General features: G+C 40.9%; 1 protein-coding gene across 2 annotated transcripts in view; it reads right to left on the bottom strand.

Annotated features, from left to right (window-relative positions):
* Positions 1 to 22,150, bottom strand: part of PDE4B (phosphodiesterase 4B) — a 217,944-nt gene that overhangs the window by 147,772 nt on the left and 48,022 nt on the right. Inside the window, exon 1 of one of the 2 annotated variants that reach the window (XM_042804721.1) lies at positions 21,144 to 21,663. The exons of the other annotated variant lie outside the window; for it this stretch is intronic. Within the exon in view, the coding sequence (XP_042660655.1) occupies positions 21,144 to 21,379 (236 nt within the window). The 5' untranslated portion in view covers positions 21,380 to 21,663. Of the gene's footprint in view, positions 1 to 21,143; positions 21,664 to 22,150 lie in introns of those variants that run through there. 2 annotated transcript variants of the gene reach the window in all.

The raw sequence follows: 22,150 nt of genomic DNA, 5'->3' as shown, positions 1-22,150 counted from the left end.
GACTGCCTATAGCCTGATAATCTCTCTTGCTGCAGGACTTCTTAATTCTTTCTTGCCCTATCTGCAGCAGACATGGAAAGAAGTTTCTTTCTCCCAAAATTTTTTATATAACCAAAATAATTACCTCAAGAGTAAATAATACCAATTTTTTAATCTTCCCTGATAAGCAATGTTTGCTATTTCTGCCATTTTTTTTCAGATTCTCTCCAATTCTTCTTCTTGAAGTGAGATCCCTGAACTGGACACAATCCTGCAGCTGTAACGTCACTACTTGCAGTAGGGCAGAGTATCTCCTAACTGCCTTGTTTTCTCAGAACGGTAATATTGTCTGTTGTGCTCAAAGCCTGAACAAATCATCAGTTGCAACTTGCCTTTTGGTCTGACCATATGCACTTAGCCATCTCCAGACCACTAGGATGATTACTAGTAATGCAACTCTTTGCTTTGTTGCTATTCTATATATAGATTAAAAACAACCACAGAAGCCAACGCCTTTCTGATGATTATCTTACCTTGCTTCTTCCTGACTACCGCACTTTTTCACAGTAAAGTTCTGTAACATTTCATCAAAGTAACATGTGAAAATGCAAGTGATTTGCTCTAAGGATGTTTCCTCAGGCTTCTCTAATGTTATATTTGCCTTTCTGAACATAGAGGTTACAAGGAAAAATACTGCTAGGCGAGCCAGATAGAGATATGTATTGCAAGAACATTATTGTAAACGATTACAATGCACAAAACAATGTTTCTAGTGCTGTAGGCAAAGGTATCTATCCACTCTGTTGGCCTAATATCAATAATTCAATATTAAAGCAGCTCAGCTTTTCAGCGGAAGTATTCTTCAAGAGTGATGTCTACACACAGACCTGACACGCAGATCATAAGCATAAAATTGGCTAAAAATATTCTAACATTGATTTAACAATTATAGTTGAGAAGATGCATACGGATTAATGAAATACAATTTGTGTTATGAATGTTTTCTCAAGTAAACAAGCTGCAACACAAGTACATGTTATTGTGATGGCTTATTCTGTGGCGCTGAAATTCTTACAAGAAAGCAACTGTGAATCATCTGAACAGTCACGCTCCTCAAAGGGAAACAATCATCCATGAATATGTTAAAATAAAAAAAAAAAAAAAAAATCTCTCTTGACTCCCTGCTGCCAGAATGCCCCACTGCTTTGGGGTGGGCAACGGAGGCTCATCGGGATTCGGAAGAGTTTCCCCCTCTTCCTTGGCCAGAGGAGGTCACATACAGGTATGAAAAATTTGTATGTGCAATATGTATTAGTTCCATTAGTGAAAAACTACTAAAATACAGAAAACAATTTATGGGATGACTGTGAACCTCCAAAAGCAAAAAAATACAAATTAAATACATCATGGAAACCACATGTAACCGCTCATGCTGTGTTGTGTTAAAAGAATACCAACAGGCACCAAAACCAACCCTGGCAAAACGAGGCAGCAGTTCGGTTAATTTGTGTTGGAAGCAGAACAAAGAACTGTGGTTTACAGTGCAAGCTTCTGGTTTCAGCCCCATTTTTACCAGAACTGCCCACAATTATATAGTAACTCAAATTTTGGACCGGACAAATTTCCAATCCTTATTTCAACAAGAAAACTAAAACAGTTTCCACTTTTATTCCTTCTGGTCACTCTGTTGATATTTTCAGCCATTAAAAGTTAATGCAATAACTCAAGGACTACTTATATTGAAAAGCAAATTGTTTTCCAAAACCCAGCTCCCCAAAATCCAGCAGTGCTCTGTCAGGGACTGCAGTGTTAACCATGGTTGTCTTATACACACATATTTTGAGAATGGAGAAAGGAACTATACACAGTGCACTGCTTAACAGCATGATCCACAGGACAACAGACAGCTTATTAAGACCAATTAAAAATAATAGATGAACCTAAACAGCAATTGGTATAACTTCTGGATTTGGTCTACTACTGCTTCAATCACAGCATGGTGCCCTGCAATATTGGTCTGCCAATAAAAAAGAAAAAAAAAAGAAAAAAAAAAAAAAAAAAAAAAAAAAAAAAAAAACAAAGTCCCAGACAAAATCTGGGGTGAATTTAGCTTAAAAAGAAAAGTAAATTTAATCTCTTCTCATGGATACGGTTTGTACTTTGGGATAATCTCTTGGTGACAGCCAAATGAAATCTTCAGTTCAGGAGAAGGGGATGGATGAGAAGACAAGGAGGGTGGTTTCCTGCTCTCCAAACAGCCTCCCCATAGCAGCCCTCCCCCAGCCCCCTGTCCAACACACTGTGTCTTAAACATTCCTGGAAACCATACGTGGTGCTCATGCATCAGGAACAGCAGAGACTTAAATACTGTAAATATATCTACAGACCCTGGCAATGACATGACAGATCTGGAAGGATGAGGTATGAAGTGGTGGAAGATTGGTCAATAGAAAAGCGCCTTGCGAAACATTAGCTTTCTCACCAAGGAAAGAGTGAGGCTGATCAGGCAGAAATTACATTTCCTTATGTAGGTGGCAACATATGGGAGTTGTCAAAACACATGCTCCTGCAGATGCACGTGTCCCGGAGCAACGCTGCCTCTCGCATTCTGGAACTTACCCTGGCTCCGGGACAATTAGTGCCTTAATTACTGCAACCTTAAAAATGATGTTGCAGGAGAGTACCTGGGGTCTCTCACGGTGCCTTGCAGAGCTGGCTCACAGCTTCTCAGCAGCGACGGAGAGCGTGCGTTCCCATCTGACAGGGAGCAGGAACGCTGCCCACGGCTGATGCGGAGGCGAGGGCAGCGAGCCGGGGGCGGTGGTGGGGTGGAGAGTGTTTTTCACATCCATCTTCTGGCAGGCCCACGCAAGAACCTCGCCTCTTCCAGCACACTTCCTTGCAACTCCTCCTCCCAACTCCAACTCCTCCCCCCAGGTTCCCCTTCTTAATTATGTTACCCCACAGGCACAGCCACCGTCGCTAATTTGGTCCCACTTGGAGCCAGGGGAGCTTTGAGGAGCTTTTCACAGGGACCACCGCTGTAGCCCCCCTCCCCTGCTACCAAAAACCCTGCCACACACACAAACCCAACACATTTGCCTACTGTAAATCAAAAGACGCAGGTAAAGAGTAAGGAAAACCACTATCTGGAGGATGGTAAGGCCCTTTCTGGACAGAAACATCCAGCACAGAAAATTCCTCTTAGTGTGTCCTCAGAAGACTTACACTTCATGACCTGGAGATTAATCTTCTGCATGTAACGTAAATCCAAGTATAGAAGCGGGAGGCCCACACGTCACACCAATCAAAATGACTCAACCCAACCAGTTCAGGAAAGGATTACTGCAGTGGAATGAAAAAAGTTGTTTTAAAAGCTAGCCAGTGTCTTAAAAATATTTAACGATACGAAGATGTCCCCCATGTTTCTAAAAATTACATGCAAGAAGTCAATATATTCCACCTCAGTTTCAATGCCGATTCATACACTCTCCATCAAGGTACAGATTGCTAAAAGCAGGAACAAAAAATAGATGCTACAGCTGATTAAAACCTCAGCTAAACAAACTGTCTACAGGAAAATGCATTAGCCTGAGAGATGCAAGAACAGCAGGACACTCAAATGAAATTGGTTTCTTTGGATCACATGCCTAAAACATTAGAAATTCCCTTGTTTATCAGGAAAAATTAGTATGATAGGAATACTCCAGGCATAGAAAAACAAACACAATGCTGACATCTGAAATGATGGTCTGTGCTATGGAGAAACTAGCTAGGTTTGAAAGGAAATAGAAACAAGCATAAAAGGCCCTTTGGGATCAGTGTAAAGAAAGATGAAAATAAGAAAACAGCCATCTTTTAGGCATGTTATAGCTAATATAGTTATGCTGATTGTCAACATTTGTTTCCAGGTATTAATAGAAGAAAAAAAAAAAAGACATTAGAGTGGTAAAAGATAAAGGCACTGCTAGGAATAATGGGATGAAATGCAGAATAAAAGTGTAGGCTATTAGAAGCAGCTTCTAGACCACAATATTTACTAAATACAAATAGTCTGGCAAGTAGCTGAAGCTCTGACACTAAGGACAATTTATTGTCAACCTGTAGGAATATTCATCTGTGTACTGCACAGGTGAGCAGGTTATCAGGACAGGAAACCGTGGCAGAATAGAATGTTCAGTAGCAAACAAATGATCATTGGGTATAAACAAAATATAATTATACATGGGCTAGACAACCAAAAGTACCATAAATAACCGTTACGCTAAATCCTTCAAAATTTATTCCGCTCGTGTTCTGTGAACTAAAGGAACTCCTCATTAGTTAGGATTCATGGACTTTGTGGGTGAGGGGAAGGAAGACCTCATTAGAGGCACAGCTAAACAAATAACTCTGACTTACTTCCTAGTTTGTCAATTCTTTTATTTGTACTATATCTATACATCCTATTTATAGAAATACCAGGCTTTAGAGAAGGTTAGTGGATTATTTTCAAAAATAATTTTGCGATCCTGAAAGGATGACTGAAAATGATTAAAAATAAGACAGTCTTAAAATGAAAATAGGATCTCGTTCCTATGAGACCTGTGACAATTTTTCAATAAAGAAATTATCTCGTCGAAAATATATTTGTAATAGTTCTTGAACAGGAATAGTTGCTTTAGGTACCTATTATTCATATGCGCTCACACCTTCTTTTGGTCTGTACTGACTGCTCCTTACCAAGACTTTACCAAAGTGAACGGCATTTCCAGTAACACAAGAGACATACTAATATTATTGACGAAATGCTTAAAAACACATAAGGTTTGATTCCAGTTTGGGAAGAGAAGAGTCTCAATATGCAGAAGTTTCCCACTTAAAGTGAAGTCACTGGGAGCTCTGTAGCTCATCAGAATCGAACTCAATCACAGATACCTACTGTAGCAAACACCTCTGAAATTTGAGGAGTCAAAAATCTAGCCCGTATGAATCTCCAATTTTTAAATTGTGGCAATAAGCCAAAAAAACCTAAAACCAAATAAACCTGCCCAAAATTGTATTCTTCCCCTATACGTCATGGTTAGTCAAATACCTTTGTCACAAGGGTTAACAGCATGAATTAATCAAAACTAACAAATAGCTCCAAACACTTGTGCCTAGTGTCCTCCAGCCGAACACCGCAGCAAAGGCTTCTCTTCCATATGCCCCCTTATATCACACTTCTACTTAGTAAGCACTAAAAAGGTTTTAATCTCGGTTATTCCCTTCACTTGAGTCATTACTAGAATATTTTATTGCCTTCCTGAAATGATTAACAGTAGTGACCTTTTCAAAATTTGGAATGATCTTTTCTGCATGCTAAGTAATACCACAATGGCTTAATTTAAACTACAGCCCAAAACCAATCTACCTAAATAATCTCTGTCAACAATTAATTTAACATTAAGAAAGTCAAATAAAAAAGCGTAGTCAGTAGCAGTTCTGGTTTTAATTCGTTTGCCCTTTCTAATATCCTGCCCAAGGCAAGAATTATTGGTGACAAAACCAGTCACAGTTATATCAATTTAACTTCAGTGCATGAAGCCAAACTCGCTTCAGCTGCAAGAAGCCGCAGAGATCAATTCTTCAACATCACAGAATTCTCCCCGCGACAGTTTCCTGGTTCCTAGATCCTAAAAGACTCAGTAAGCCCTATGAAAAAAACACATCATCATAACCCCCCCATCTCTACCACCTCTTAGAAACAAACAAAGAAATAAATAAAATTGTACCCCAAAACCACAATTGTGCCAGAACAGAACAACAAAAAAGTTACTTGAAGGAGATGCCTGCCACAAGAAAAGGCTGACTGAAGGGCATTGAACAGCTCGGAAACTTTAAGTGATCACTGCTATTTCTTTTCGCTCAGATAAAATTACCTGTAATTTCCGTGAACAGTTCTCCCTTAAAGTAGGCATATCTACTCAATTGTTACAAGCTGCAGGATTCCCAAGACAGAGCCTTTATATCAAATGGGGAGTATCAGATAATTGCCTACACTAGGGTCACGCTGAAATGAAAATAAAAAGTTGTTTCCAACTGCAACACACCGCTGTTTCTAGAGATTTCTGTATTGCTTTCAACCCGAAAGGCCTTCAAAATGTGTCTACTTGGAAAGGTGACATATGTTACAGTGCACTGTTCTAAAAGCCTCTGAAATTCTTTATTTGGCTTTGAAATCCAAAGCTTAAATTTCTGAAAATGTAGATCAAGAGATCCGTGATGAAAATGGGCTATTTGCAGCTCTGAAAAGCATTTATATTAATATCTGCTGTTCTCAGTGGAGGCAAAGTATTCTTGAACATTAACATCTCTGCTTTAATTATTGTCCCTATTTGAGATTTGTTTTATCTCTCCTATCTCTTTTTAACCTTTATCTGTGGTAATTGTTTTTGTTAAGTCTTGTTAATTAAGACTGCAAGCTCATCGGGGAAACATCCTCCCCTTTGTTTTCCAGTTCCATATCATGCCTGGCAGAAGTACAGCATCAAAAATGCATCCGATACTTGGTTCAACAAAACCAATTCACAGAATTACAGAGTACAGGCCTGCGTGCTTATATCAAAATGCTCCTGCTCATATAACTTAGCGTTTTATTAGTAGAATAGGCTTACCACTTCTGGTGAGAGATTTTAATATTGACTATTAAAAAATATCAGAATTAAATCATTCTCTCTTTCAGCCACGAGCCGATGCCCTCCAAGGGTTCACAGGCTTATCACAGCATTCCCTCCCACCACACTAACTTCCCAGTTTGGTCGCTGTTTAGCTAAATGCTGTGTATTTATTCTCTTTGTCTAAGGGCCTGAAAATTGGCTTTTAGTCTATATGACAGGGTTCATTAATTAGTGACCCTGAATTATTCATTAGATATTTAACCAAATGCTCTGCCGAAACCCCTAGTTGCTGTAAATCTAACAAAAATACCTTCTGTAGCCTATTTTCTCGATATAGTACTAAATACTACAGTTTTTTTCAAACAATTCCTTAAGGCATCGTTAGCTTTTACCTTAAGTGATACCCTGATAAAAGGCAGATTTAATAATCTGTTTCAGTTTCTTATCTTCCCTTTTCTTGAACCATTAATAGAACTGAAAGCAAAAATGTAACTCAGCTTGTTATCTTTGCAAAATCAAATACATTAGACGGGACATTGTTTGCCTCAGGCGATGCCATTTCAAGTTTGTATCACTACTACCCAGGACCATTCAGCTTACAAAGAAAAAAATTTGGATTTGACAATGACTGCTGCCACTCATTTACAACGAGCAATTGTTCTTTCACCAAGAAATCAGTTTCCACCCCAGTACATTTGAATGAACAAACCCATGGTGTTTATTACATAGGAAATATTTTCCCTAAAGTCTTGAAATATTTTTCATTTATTTCTTTCTACTTTCATAACACATTAACAAGAGAAATCAGAAATTAACCAAGACCTTTCTTATGAGAGCAATTTTATCTTTAACAACTTGGAAAATAGATTTTTAACTATGGAATACAGTGCTTGGTTGGATGAGAATCACTGGATGAAAAAAAAAACAAAAAAAAACCAAAAAACCAAACCGCAATCAAACAACTAAATACCTGGGACTTAAACCTCCAGATTGACTGTTCCAATTGTCACCAGCTTGGGGGGCGAGTTGCTCTCCTGTTGATAGCATTTTCGAATGTCTGGTCACTTATCTCAGAGACATACTCATTATTTACACTTCCATATGGCTTCCACACATTATTTACACAGTTAATAACACAACCCTCAATATTGTGCTTAACTATCTCCTGCCATGTTCTCGTGCTTCATCTCCCATCCCTTCACCACAGAAGCAAGATCACAGTTTCGCAGTTTCATTGTTCTTTTGAGATTTACATAACATAGGAGAATAAGTCAACTAACAGAAAGACTGAGTAAAAAGCCAGGTCTGATGTTTGAGTCTGAATGATGAGAGGTCCGGCGATAGAGGTGATGGTGAGCGAGTGAGTGATCCAGATCAGGATCGACAGGCATACTCTGGAAGAAATGCAATTGTCATCTCAGGCCACAGGGAGAATTTGTAATTTCTCCCACATCTGTTGTTACAGAATAGATCCATGATTTTAATTCAGAATATTGTTCAGATTTTCCTTTGTGAATTAACATCTATTTAAGTCCTTTTAATTGTTTCTAAATAATTTTAACCAACCGCTGAAACCAAACCCATTTCTTGAGTCCACCCTGAGGCTATTTTGAGTGAGTACACTACAAAGGGAGTTCGCCGTCAAATCCTGTTAGCAGTCAATATTATGTGAATCCTAAACAACACAAATACACTCTGAATACAATAAAACAACCTACCGGAAAATATTTCTATCCTACAGAGCAGAGTCCTGACATTTTTTACTTAGCCTTCTGTGGAGTCCTAGTTTACAGAATTTGAGGAAACGAAATTCCAACCCAAAGTATGAAGACTATTCTCAAAAAAATTTCATTGCTTTCCAAACACGGTTGAAGAAGATTCACATTCAGTTCAAAACAGATTGACCAACTGAAAGTATTTATAACTTCTTACAAAAGTTTTTTTCGTTGTCAAATAACAACTGACAGGTATGAGATAAACGGTAACAGTCGCCTCCGGCAGGCATGCAGCGTATTGCAATTGTGACTGCATGCAGGGATGCAAGAGCTCCCATGGACAGCGGGGTCAATGCACCCTCAGCAAGTTCCCCGGCGGCACCGAGCTGTGTGGTGGGGGACACGGGGGAGGGCAGGGGTGGCATCCAGAGGGACCTGGGCAGGCTGGGGAGGGGGGACCGTGTGAACATCATGGAGTGTAACAAGGGCAAGGTCCTGCCCGTGGGTCGGGCTGAGAGAGTTGGGGGGGTTCAGCCTGGAGAAGAGAAGGCTCCGGGGAGCCCTTCGAGCGGCCTCCCAGGGCTTAAAGGGGGGACAGGGAAGGTGGGGAGGGACTCTGGGTCAACAAGGGGGGACGGTTTTGCACTGAAAAAGGGCAGATTTAGATGAGATCTAAGGCATAAATCCTTCCCTGTGCGGGGGGGGAGGCGCTGGCCCAGGGTGCCCAGAGCAGCTGCGGCTGTGTCCCCACCCATAGCAGGGGGGTTGGGACTAGATGATCCTTGAGGTCCCCTCCAACCCAAACCACCCTATGACTCTGTGCTGTAAAAATAACAAAGCCTGACATGTAAAGATTTTTCTTTTTCTTTATGGAGGCAGGTGGCAAGTACAACAGCGGAGATTTTCATCAATCCCTTCTTGAAAGCAGGGCAAAGCCTTAGGACCTGGTGATAGAGGAAGGTGTTTTTGTTGTAGGCAGAGAGTATGAGAAAACATCCTTATGTCTATGGAGATGATAGCTTAACACTTCTGTAAGCTAGAAGAAAAGGCAGCAGCTGACTGTAGGTCCTAGACTTACAGAGATTGGCAACATACTGTACTCCAGAGAAGCCTATTTCAAGATCACGTTTGTAGGAAGGGTGGGCTTCTCATAACACCAACTTCCCTTCCAACGTGCACCTTCCAGTGTTACCTTCTCCATCCTGTAGTGTCTTCTCTCTTTTGATTCTTCTTTGCCATTATGCCAAAGTAATCACCTGCACCTCACTACCAATACAATGGTGGAGGTCTCTTGAGACAGTGGGATTGTTTCTCATACATTCGTCTCAACATTTAAGGACATTTGTCTTGCAAATATCAGTTAAATGACAATGGAGTTCTTTGGGGTTTTGGAGTGGTTTGAGGTGTGGGGGTTTCTGTGGTAAGGACATCATTTATCATTTGTTACCAGCTGTCTGAGAGCAAAAATAAGTAACACCTTCATGGCTATGATTCAGAAATAGGTAACATTTGCAGCTTCCATCAATTTAAGCTGGAACTGAAAGAGCTCAGTATCAAATAAAAAGGGCTGCCTTGTAATAATTTATGAATACACTACGACCTCGATGAGTATGTTTACTGGATGTACACGTTGGTTTAATCTAACAGCAAACTGTTGGGAAAGTAAGTGGCAAGCCAAACAAGGGCTGGAGGCAGCCAGTCTACAAATACCGGAGGGACAACGCAAGAGCTATTTGTTTTCATGCTCCACCTCTGACCTCCAGTAGCTCAGCAGAATAGTTTGTTAAGAGGATCCAGTCTGACAATACAGACCTTGACTAGATTTAAAAGGACACATTCCCTAAGGGGGAAGAGAAAGCTTGGAAAACAGACCGATACTCAGATCTCAGAAGTTAAGGGTGGCTGCAGCTCGCCGTCGTTAATTTATAGTGATCGCAGTTAAGAGGTGTGCTTTGAAAACTTTCCTGCTTGAGTCAACTGCGACAGGAATATTTGAATGCAGAAATGCTATCCACTTACTCTGATAACCACGAGCAAGAGCAAACCCAGTTCATCTCCAGAGTACTGCAGTCCACCTATGCAGTGGGATAACTCAAAGCCCTTTGCTTCGAACTGGACAGCACGTGCTTCCCCGCCACGATGCTCCGTTATCCCACAGCCCTCCCCCCAAAAAGAGAACACTGCTCCCTTAGGCACTGCATACCATAAAGGATGTGCAATAAGGATGCTAGGAGCTCTGTGGCTGTGACAGCCCTCAGGAAGTCAAGCCCTTGAATACACTGTGAAAATGCTCATGATTGTAATAACTGGATCTTACAGAAAATGAGCCTCCCTAAGATTACCTGCCTCATCTGGCTTTTATACAAATATTCCGATTTCCTACCCATCTAACTTGCTTGAGAGGGGACAGAATAAGGCAAATGGGCTGAGAACCTCTTAAATGAGCACTTCTGTGTTAATGTATAGGAATTAGATCCTCAGCTGATCACTCACTTGAGTATGAACTCCTACAGTGGGACTCCCAATCACTCAGCCATTAATAGAAACTGTGCAAATCTCACACTGAGTGCCATGCCATTTATCCATCAGCAGAGAGGTGCCTCCATCTGTGGTGCATAAGAACAGCTTGATTTTATGACAGAGGAAACACTGCTCTAACTCAGTCTACTCATATTGATGGTCATTATGCTGCTATTTCCGTTCCTGTGAAAGCTGCAGTATGAACAGTCTTTGGTAAAAATAGGAAAACATTCTAGGTTGTGAGGTAAGGGAATCCCATAGAAACATATATGCTTACATGAGGAAAATCTACAAACCTAAGGTTATCTGAAGCTGCAAGAAGAGACGTCAATATAGACAGATATACCTAAGTCAGAAAAGTTACATTATCTACTCTGTGCTTTTAGCATATTCACAGGAAGACACCGGTATTGTAAAATACATCTACAATACTGGGCAGAGAAGGAAAACCAAATGCTGGACTAAGTTCCTGGGTAGAGCCACAGCACAAAGGCACCAGAAGCAGATGCTTGTATATGGCTCTCCAGCCATAGCTCCTCAACAACATGGGCCTGGATGTCTTAAGGAAATATTTCTGCCACAGTACTCTACCTAAGCCGCTTACAAGCAAATGCTATTGCTATGAAAATTCATGGGTACTTGATTTTTCAGGATAAAATACCAGATTTTGAAGATAAGGTAGGGCTAGGAACAGAAGTGCCTCACACTGTGAACATTGCTTATTTTCCCAGAAGTTGTACTATGTTGTATGAATAGCATCAGGACCTGCATTTACTTGAGTCTACTTTCTTAGCTAGGTAAATTAGTCCCCCCACATTGCTTTCTGCAACATTTGAACAGTAATAGTCTGCATAGATGTTTGCAAGTCTTCAGGAAACAGGCATTCAGATCTCTTAAGGGTGGTTTAATAAAGATTTGAAAGCTGGCAGTGAAGTCTAACTGGGAAGGAGATGGCTGTATCACAAGCCACCTTGAGGCCGGCAGCGTATTCATTAGGCATTCGCAACTGCTTGCCGATCGATGCAAAGACCCTGGAGGCAATAAGTGTGTAGGTTACTAACCCCAGGTCTTCACCTGAGAGAAACGGTCAAAGCTTCCTCCAAAGCCTGGACCCAAAGGGAGTTTCAGAGGTGATGGCCAGATTTGGAAGGCTGAGAAGGTCTCTGGCTCAGGTCTTCAAAGCCTTGCCTCTTCCAACGGCATTGGTCTTTCGTTCCAGCAGTTGGCCCTCAGAGCTGTGACTGCCTAAGGACAGCCTGACACACTGGAGACAAACAGTGATTGCGTCAGTCAGAATGGATGCAGAGTCATCCAGAAACAGTTTCCCACAGGATTAGTGTGCTGTCCAGATCCTCCAGCCCAGCCTTTCTTTCTCTCCCCATTATCTTCTGTGCCTCGGCTCTGTGCTCCTTGTCAACCTCTCCTTGAGTTTCCACCGGTCATATTTGATTGGTTTTCATTCTTTCCCCATCCCCCTCAGAAAAAATACAAAATAAAATAATCCATAGATAGGCAAGACAATTGCTTATCTCAGCAATATAGAATAGGATGCTTTTAACTTACTCATTTTGGCAACTTTCCCCTCCCATCTCGTCTTCTCTGCTTAAAAAACACTGCAGTACATAGCACCTGACACACAGAACTTCAGCCACAACTGGATAAGTAGGCCTACGATAAACTTTAAACAGTAATATATAATTTGACTTAGCATACCATTTTAAGGAACAGAGATCTGAAAATACCCTTGAACCTACAAGGACTAAATGCCTTCTGAACGTTGCCGAGTTGCTTCAGACCTTGTTTCTGTGGCGTGAGCTCCAGAATGCACTGGGCTCAGTTCAGGCTCAGATTCTCCAAGTATCTTAGTAATAAAGAATCCAATAAAATGGAAGAGTTAATTTTGCATTATTGTTACGAAAGAATACTTTCCCTCTAACCTAATGAAGTTGTACATCATTATGCAATTATTACTTGTGTAGGTACAATGTCAGCAGGGTTCATTAAAGCTTTCTGAAACAAAGTAGCAGCACAAAATGTTTCTCATTATCAGGTAGCTCTTTATGTGCTTCTTTATATAGTGAAAAGGCAGCAAGCAACTGTTAATTTACAAACCATATGCTGCACATTTTGAGAACATACAGCAATACTATGATACTATGGTAAAAACTATACACCAATATAAAATTTTAAACATTTTTGTTGTACTCGCACTTTGTCAACCTGCATCAGTGTAAAAGCTGTGCCTGAGCTGAGAAAAAAAATCAATTGACTTCTGTTTTCTTTTACTGATAAAATGAGACTAATGTCTCCTTTTGTTTCCTTTCAGGAGGTATGCTTTCAGATGGCACTACGTTCTTGCTTTTCTATGCCAACGTCTAGACAGCTAGCTACGTCTGAAATCAATAAAACAGGAACCCAGGAAGTTACTGTATCAAGACAAATATACAATGAAATGGAAATTATTCAGTATATGCATATGTAAGAATCTACCTGCAGTACATTTTTATTCAGAGTAAGATTCCTCTTCTGAGGTCTGCATCATGATGCATCACACACCGTACACAACTGCACAATGAAAAATCATCATGCTAGCAATAACTGAACTACATAATGCTGGACACGTGGAGCTATTGGAAGTGCAACAAAAACTCTTTCTCCACATGAGTACAGATTGATTCTGGACAAATTGATAAAATGGTTCCCATTTAATTCCATTAATTGCTGTGCAGATGTTTTGCCGTCATAGCATTTAAATCTGTCGTGGAGAAAGCTGCAAAAAATTGCTCTATCATGATAAAATGCAACTTGCTGGCTTAGGGAAAAGAAAAAAAAAAGAAGCATATGGCCTTTAAAAAATGTTACATTGAATATATAAAGGTAAATTCAGTTCTAGTGAGCGCAGGCATCCTAGTTCTACCCATAAAAGCTCTCCTTTTCTAGTCCAAACAAGTCCTAGCCAGTAGCAAAGTAGGCGGCTTCCTAATGTAGCAGATTATTATGACAACAACAAAAATAAATAATAATAATAAAAAAAAAAAAAAATCCATGTCCCCAGAGCTTCCTCTGCCAATGACAGCAAGGGCAGCTGGCGGCGGCTGGCGGATCCATCTGGCAGCAGGGTCGGCCCAGCCCGGCAGCGCAACCCCCCGGCTCCCCCCGGCCACCCACCTCCGCTCCACCCTGCGTGGTCAGGCCCCATCTCAGCACCCGCAGGAGCCTGTCTGCACCCCCAGGGAAGTTTTGAAACTGTTCTTTTTCTCGCAACGTCAAAAAAATGCCCCCTCCTCCCACCTGCATGTCTGTCCTCCCTCCTCAGCTCATCTAACGGCTGACTTGAATCGACAAACTCTTGTCAGCCTTCTTACTCCAAGTTCTTCTCACGTTTTTGTCAAGCAGTTTTATTGGACATAATCAAAACTCAAAGCAATCTGGGTCAAACCTGATTCCTATTTAAGTGCACCATCCTAGCAATGTGGAAAATGTAAGAATACTATAGCGTAACACGCCACAAGGAAGGGTTGTATTTATCAGGAGATACTAGTAGATCAATCAAGTGTTTTGTCCAACACAAAAAAAAAATTAGTTTGTTTTTTTTTTTACCACAAGAAGAAAATATATCAGCCAATATATTGCTATTTCTCCAGAGTCTTATTCTTAAATTAATTAATATCTGCTCCACCCCTCAGCAGTACCTATATTTGTAGTGTTGAGAGAACAACAACAGTTGAGAAACGTAAAAACTTAATACTAAGCTTTCTTCCACTGCTTCCCAATGGTAGAGGTTTATCTGAAAGAAGAGACTGAATCTATACATGTATTTCTTGGAAAATAAAACCATATTCCATATAAATATTTTTTTTTCTGTGGGTAGCTATGGCAATATTTTACACCAAAACATTATTAGTTGTTGCTGCACCAGTCTTCTTGTTTTACTTTTTTATGCTTACGTGTCATTATTTCAGTACATTACATAATGTCTCTTATTAATTAGAGCCTTATATTGTGCTGAGGCAGGAACTCACGCATGTCGAGCAATGCTGCCTATTGATTCATCAGCTTGGAAAAAGTCACAGCGTCCCATAAGCAGAGTTTGGGTTTGTCATTCAGATTTTGTGTACCATACCCATTCGGGTAGTCCAACAGGAAAATTGAGAGCAACCCCAATTTTCACATTGTAGCTTCCCAAATCCGCTCACTCCTTTCTGCTTCTCCAAATCCACCCATTACAGAATCAGCAGAGCGGTTTTGGTGGCACTGCTTTAATTCACCTCTGTCAAGAACATTGTCCATGTCTTAACCTGAACTCATTTTTTTTTACTGTTGCAGAACGCCCATTCTATGACCGTTATGGAAGAACCTACGAACCCGACTTGTCAAACTACCCCCCAACCTCACGTCGTGAGACACAGAAACACGCCGTCGCTGTGGAACCCGTGGGTCGTTCTCGTAAGGTAATGCCAGGGAATACAAGCAAAGGAGAGCTAACTGTGGTTATTCAGAAACAAAAAAGCTGAAAAAGATGAAAAAAAAAAAAAAAAAGATGGACCAGAGAACGTATGGATCTGCAGTGAAGCTAATCTACACTGCATACATTATGTGGCAGACACGTTCATGGTTTATCAGTCTGTCCTGGCAACCAACTCGAGCACATAAGAAGCAAACTGCATCTCCTAGAAACATACAGCACAAATCTGTAGATTCTATCACAATGGCAAGTTTCACACATCACCATATCTATCCACAAAGCTAAATTCAACAGTAAAGCTTCCTTAAGGAGCCATTTTGGCACAGAAAACATTAACTTAACTATTAAGCCTGTGTATGAAAGTTGGAGATCATGGATTCTCTAGGCAGGTCTCAGCCACCACGGTAACTCATGAAACCTCTCTGAATCTACATTCCTCATATATTAGCAGGCTGTAAACATAAAAAACTTTTTTAAAGGTATTACACATTCCAGAAATAGCGTTTATTTCTCTGAGAAGGGATCCACTCTCTCTCTTGCCCTCTCAGGGAAATAGTTGAATCTAGCAAAATCAAATTATCATTAATATAATAATCTGTTGTACTTTGCTTGAATCTTTAACAGCTGGTGGGTATTTTAACACCATGTTTTCCCACACAAGTGGCTGGGGGATGAAAGAAGTTTCTCCTTTCTGTCCTCTGTGGTTGTAGACAGGGTTTAGAGGCAATATATACAGTCAGAACAGATGTAAAGATTACACGGCTGGTTCTGTGTTTGTTGCGTGTGCTCATTTCTGTTGTCTGAAGAGCATTTTCCTCCTCACCTTCCTGTCCTTTGGAATCCTTCCTGCCACTCGCTGCCAGTGCTCAGAAACTCTCCTCGGGACAGATGGGAGAACATATTCAGCAGAGAAAAAGAGAGGAACCTTCTGGTTTTTCTTCATCCTTTTCCCTACTGACTTCAGTTTGTTTCTCCTAGGACTTCCAGTAAATAACTGAGCAACACAGCGTGTCCAATACCAGTCCCAGTTCAAAAGAGAAACTCCAGAAAGCAAGCGAATCATCCTATTTCTCCAAAGTAAAAGTTAAAAAAAAACAAACCAAACAAACAAACAAAAAAACAACAAAAACAAAAAACACCACCACTAGCTTGAAATCACGTCAACAGTCAGTGAGAAACACAAACGGATCAGCAGATTGAAGCAAAGACAAGTGTGTTACTCAATGCTGGAACTATGGAAATGCATCCTGCTATACATACAGCAAAGTTGAAACGGGTCCAAAAGCATGTCAGACAGTACTTCCAGGGAGACAGGCTGTGGTGAGAGGCACTAGCTGTGTCTCAAAAGCAAAAAGCAGTTCCTCCAGCCCAAGTTTTGGATGGGGCTGGGCAGGAGGTCTCTGGCACGGGGCCGGGGCCAGCTCAGCGCCGATGGACGCGGAAGGGCTTGGTGCTGAGAGGGGCTCCGACGGGGACGAGGTCCCGGCCCGGGGCTCCACTCCACCACACAAATTCTGTCCCACGACTCGTACGCACCACCACAACAGGACCAAGTCACTGGAGAAATTCAAGGACCTTCTAAACGCCCGTTACCCTCAGCAACTTCAAGTAAATAAACAGTCTCCAAAAAACTGAATTTTCTGAAGCCCTACTCCAAGTGTGGGTGGCCCTAAGTAAGCCTTTTTTATTGGGTTCTAGAAGCACGATGATCAGAAAGCAAAACAAAACGTGACATCTTTTGATAGCTTTGATTTGCCTATAGTACATTTTGCAGCTTCAAGTAATTAAACCGATCAGCTGTTACTCACCAGGCTTGGAATAAACTCAAATGCTACCCCTCTGACTGGATCGTGCCATATTATTTAACTTACTAAATTCCACCACTGAAAATTATTGTGTAATGAAAACAGACCATGTTTTCAAAAAATTAAGGATACTGTATGATTTACATTTCACATTATATTTTAAAAAGCAAATGCATGTCTGTATTTCAATTGCATTAAAATCTAGCCAAAAGAAAAAACAGAGCAAAATTTCCTAACGTACCATTTCTGTTCTCTCCTCTATTTTCTTCATATTTCTAGATAATGGGTACAGAGAAGAAAAAAAAAACAGGCTTAAAACCACTAAAATGATAAAAGCTAAATGTGAATCGATTTGAAAAAACACCCACAAAAGTCTTTGTTAAGAAAAGACAATAAACATCATATTCTAGAAACCACTTCATAAAAAAAGCTAGTGCTCATCACACAGCACAGCAAATGACCGTCTATACATTAAAAAACTGAATAAGCAATCTATGTTGTATAAATACTATTGAAGAACTACTTATAATTTTGAAGATAAATATTGCAAGATAAAACCGTATTATAAGTAGCAGAGTGCACTTAGAAAAGATTTACTTTCTTCTAGAAGTCATTCAGGATCTTCCAAGACACTGCTGAGCAGGGCCTTGCTTTGGGTGTAATCCCGATGATATTAACAGTATTACTCCACAAAAATAAGATGGCAGACCCGTAGAAAATAAAAGCTACTTTTAAAACTATTGTTTTGAAACTTCTTTTGTTTTCAAATACTTTTAAAACTATTGTTTTGGAAGTCCTGAGGCTAAGGCCAGGGCGAGGGAGAACAGGCCGTGAGCAGTGGAGAGGGAAGATGCTGTTTCTGCGTTAGCACCGACAAAGCCCTGTGGACCAAGGGTATCTCCTCGTCTCCTGGAGATGCTGTCCTCCCTCCAGGGACTGCGGAGGAAGCTCTGCGTGTTCCAGATGTAGATGGCTACTCACAGGCATCAAGTCATGTCAGCTGCTGCCTGCTCTTTTTCCTCACAAACCTCCCCAAAACGCAAGTGATACAAAGGGAACTACCAGAAAGGAAAAAAAAAAAATAAAAGATATGGGCGTTTAGGATCACCAGGATAAAAATGCCAGATGCAAGAAAAGAAGCATGAGACTTGTGGGTTCTGATGGAGGAAGAAGACCAAAGGCTTAAGAGTTTTCGCACTGTTATTTTATATGAATGAGGTATTTAAAGATCAAAAGGACACAGCAACACCAGCCATGGAAAACTGTTGAAGGGGGTCTGGAGCAAGAAGGGATCAGCTTGACAGATGGTTGAAGGCAAGCGTGTTGACGTGTTGGTCATGTACTGTTGTGAGAACTGGATCCTGAGGAAAAGAAAGATTCAGAGTACAGAAGCATTTGAGTTGTGGCCTTATTAAAAAAAAAAAAAAAAAAAAAAAAAAAAAAATCGAAAAATCATTTTTCTCATTCTTTTTGGACGATGACTGGATATTGGAGAAAACTGGTGATGACAGATTTCATCAGCGCAATTTGGAGAAAGAAGATGAAAGTTATTCAGTTAGAAGAAAAATGCCTAGAAAAGGCAATTAGTCAAAGGGAAGGAGAAGAGCAAGGGAAGACAGAAAACTGGAGATAAGGGGCACAGAAGAGTGATCAGAAGATTCATCAAGTTACAACATTAGCAATGATCGTAAAGGTGGTGAAAGATCATAATTTACCGCGCCGCTAACCCCCAAACCAAGGAAGTTTACTGTTTCTATTTTATTTACGAGGCTATGAAAGTTATGGATTATATGCTATCCACCAGCATTAATTAATTTCCTTGCTTAGTATTGCTGTGTAGTTGATGTTTCTTGCCCGTTTACTCCTGAGGTAATTCCTTTGCTACCCAGATACTACTTCCCAGCTCAACGTAAAGGAGGACTTTACATAAGCAGCATTTTTGCTTAGCACAGGTGATGATGTTTTCATGCACTGCACAACAAATTTACAACTAATAAGCAAATTCAGTTACATAGCTGAAAGTACACCATCTACAACACACATGCAACAGCTGTACAGACATTCTAATGAAATGCTGCATCACACTTAAATGGTTTAAATTCCTCCTGTTTTATAACATGCTAAAGCAAAGTGAAAATATGTCTGGATTTGCTGTATGTTTTGACTGCATTAAACATGCACACGCACTCATACATTCTGGAAACTTGTCCTTGCAAGGGTGATTTTCTTCATTTCTACCATAGTTTACTTCTTATCTAAGGCTAAAACACCTATGTCCAGTTCATAGCCACCTGACATTAAAAAGTTTAAAAAAACGGGAAGAGTATGAGAACCTTCCACCGGTTCCATTAAAAAAAATGAACCCAGAGTAATCCCACCTCCTTTACAAGTTGATTCAAGTAGAGATTGTTAGTTACATCTAGAAATGTGGGTGTATATTTTTTTTTTCTCCACCAAACAATACAGATAGCCTGTGTTGAGTCTGACCACGTTCTGCTCTACTAATTCCCAGCAGCAGCATCTTTCCAGAGTACGCATTTCTCAAAACATGCTAGTGGGGGTAAGATGAGCAGCACCCCACTGTTTCAATGCTGAGAGATACAGCAGATGTTCAAGGGAATTCATGTGTATAAACCTAAACACTACAGACTACAACCAATTAAAATGCTAGAAGAAGCTAAAGCGCACACTGAAACCCTTACAGCACGTAAGCACTTTGGGTAGCTGTTATTATTGCTTGGGTTAAAAAGAAAAAAAAAAAAAAAAAAAAAGACAGAAACTCTGCATGATTCTAGAATTCTAATTTGAATTCATCCTGCTACGTGCCAATTACGTTTCAAACTGTGTTTATAAAAAAAAAAAAAAATCAGTTATCTCAGTTCTACTCAGTACAATTCCCTGGTATCAAAGTTTAGTTTTTTCTCTTATTTTTCTCACCATTTAATAGCACAGAGCAACTGTAAGAGCTACTAATCCACTCTAAGCAATTAACAATTCACTTCAGAAGTAAATACACCTTTGAAATATTTCAGCATTACTCAAATAGAACATTATTTTAAAATTGTTCATTTTTAAGAGTAGCAGACAAGGCTGAGTATTCCAGATACCCCAAAACAACTGGTTCATACAGGTGCAAATGGGATAGCCTCACCCTCTCTCCTCTGATTCAACCCATGGAATAGGACAGTAATGGATATGGCTATGTGTCAGCAGGGTTTAAAAATAATATTCATGTTACCGAAAGTTTTCGGGTTTAATTCCCACAGTCAACTAGTGCATATTTATAGAGACTTTTGGAATTCCAAAGGTGGACCGTATGAGACCCATGCAGAGTAAATTTAGAAAACGAACCAATGCGATTCTCGTAGATTTTCCTTAATTATATATTTTGATTACTGTTTCTGGCATGGTTTAACCAGGAAAACTGACAGTCAGAGGCAGCTCACAATCAACTCTAATGGCATGCAAATTGACTATTTGGGGTTAGTAATTTGAAGGGAGGGAAAAGAAGACTTAAGCAGCGTTTCCTTGCAAAAATGGCTGAAAGAAAGGCTATTTATAGCCAGCAAAAACTGTTTAAAAGCCCTCACAGTGAAGTTAAAACCCTTTCCAGCATTTAAGTCCAAGAGTACCCTGCCCAAATCGCTCGGTCTGCGCTGTACTGTCATCTGCAGTCGGGGGTGACGGGAGCAAAGAAAAAAACATGCCTCGAAGGTCCTGAAATCAATTCCTGTGTTCTACCTCCAGCAACACAGTGCCTGGGAAAGTTACCGGCTGCTGCCTTTGTTCGACAGAGATTAACCACGGCACACATGAATAATGGGCTGGATTTCTTCTGGAGAACAGAAGCTGAATGACAATTGTCGCGGCACTGCATTATACATAGTTTGGCTGCCTTCTGCTCTATTCATTTAACACTTGGAGGGAGTACCGTGAATGAATCTCAGCTCATTTTCCCCTGTTAAAACCACAGCTACACACACTGCTTTGTAAACCCGCGCTGCTACCCAGCAGATCTTACCATGTATGTGCCACCGTAAAGCGACGACGCTGGCGGATGCTTTTATTCACGAGCAACTTTCTGAAAAAGCACGGAGAGTTCCTCGGTGAACTGCGAGGAGAAATTTTTGGAGACGTAGGTCTGTTCCCAGGCAGCTTGGGAAGCTCGAGCTCTAAATGCATTTGTTCTTTGAAAGTCCTTATGTAAATCTCTGACTCTGGAGTAGCAAGTTCCCTAGAAGAATCTTTTGCTGTCATAGCTTAGACGTTGTGTGAGCTCTCACCATTCAGAAAACGTAACAAAAACACATTCACGCAGGCATCGCCGCAGATTAAAAACGCTGATAAATCGGCAGAGCTTCCCCTGCTCATTCACAAGGCTGAGCTCCAAATGGAAAGGCTGCCTGAAGCAACAGCAGTATAAATCGAAGGACGATAAGCCAGGGCTGTCAGAAAACCCTTTATCAGCCCAGCTCTCCCTCTGAAAATGCGCCAAAGTGTTTCTGTGTCAGCAGCCTCCTGTGGATGCGGCTTGCCTGCCAGCTACACACCGACGCGCGCCGGAGCCATTCAGCCCCGCACACCAGCTCATGAAAAATTCATAACAGCCGGCTCCCGATCAATCCCTTTCCTATAGCATTTTGGCTTCACAGGCTTAACAGAAAAACACTGGATTTTTCAGCGTGCACTAATAAAATCAAGGAATTCCCTAGTCTGTCGCAAGCCAAGTAACCTGCTTCGCTCAGGCCCGGTGTGTTTAATAAAAAGGTCTTCATTCAGAATTAGTTTTACCCCTACTGCAGTAGCTCCACCCATGACATGCTTATTGGCTCGATATTATTTTGACAACTGGACTCTGTTCGGCCCTGTCTTGTGTGAAGAGCGTGTCGGAGTCTCATGAAATTTTAACGAGCTGCCTAACACCGTGACATTGCTCCCGGGCATCGCCCAGCGCACCCCGGGCACACCCGGAGCGACCCCCGGGACGGCAGCGGCGCCGGCTCCGACAGAGATGTGCACAGGGCTCAG

This window comes from Tyto alba, unplaced genomic scaffold (assembly GCF_018691265.1).
Source record: "Tyto alba isolate M040663 unplaced genomic scaffold, T.alba_DEE_v4.0 Super-Scaffold_1000006, whole genome shotgun sequence".
Taxonomy (NCBI): domain Eukaryota; kingdom Metazoa; phylum Chordata; class Aves; order Strigiformes; family Tytonidae; genus Tyto; species Tyto alba.
This window is presented reverse-complemented; position numbering and strand designations above follow the sequence as displayed.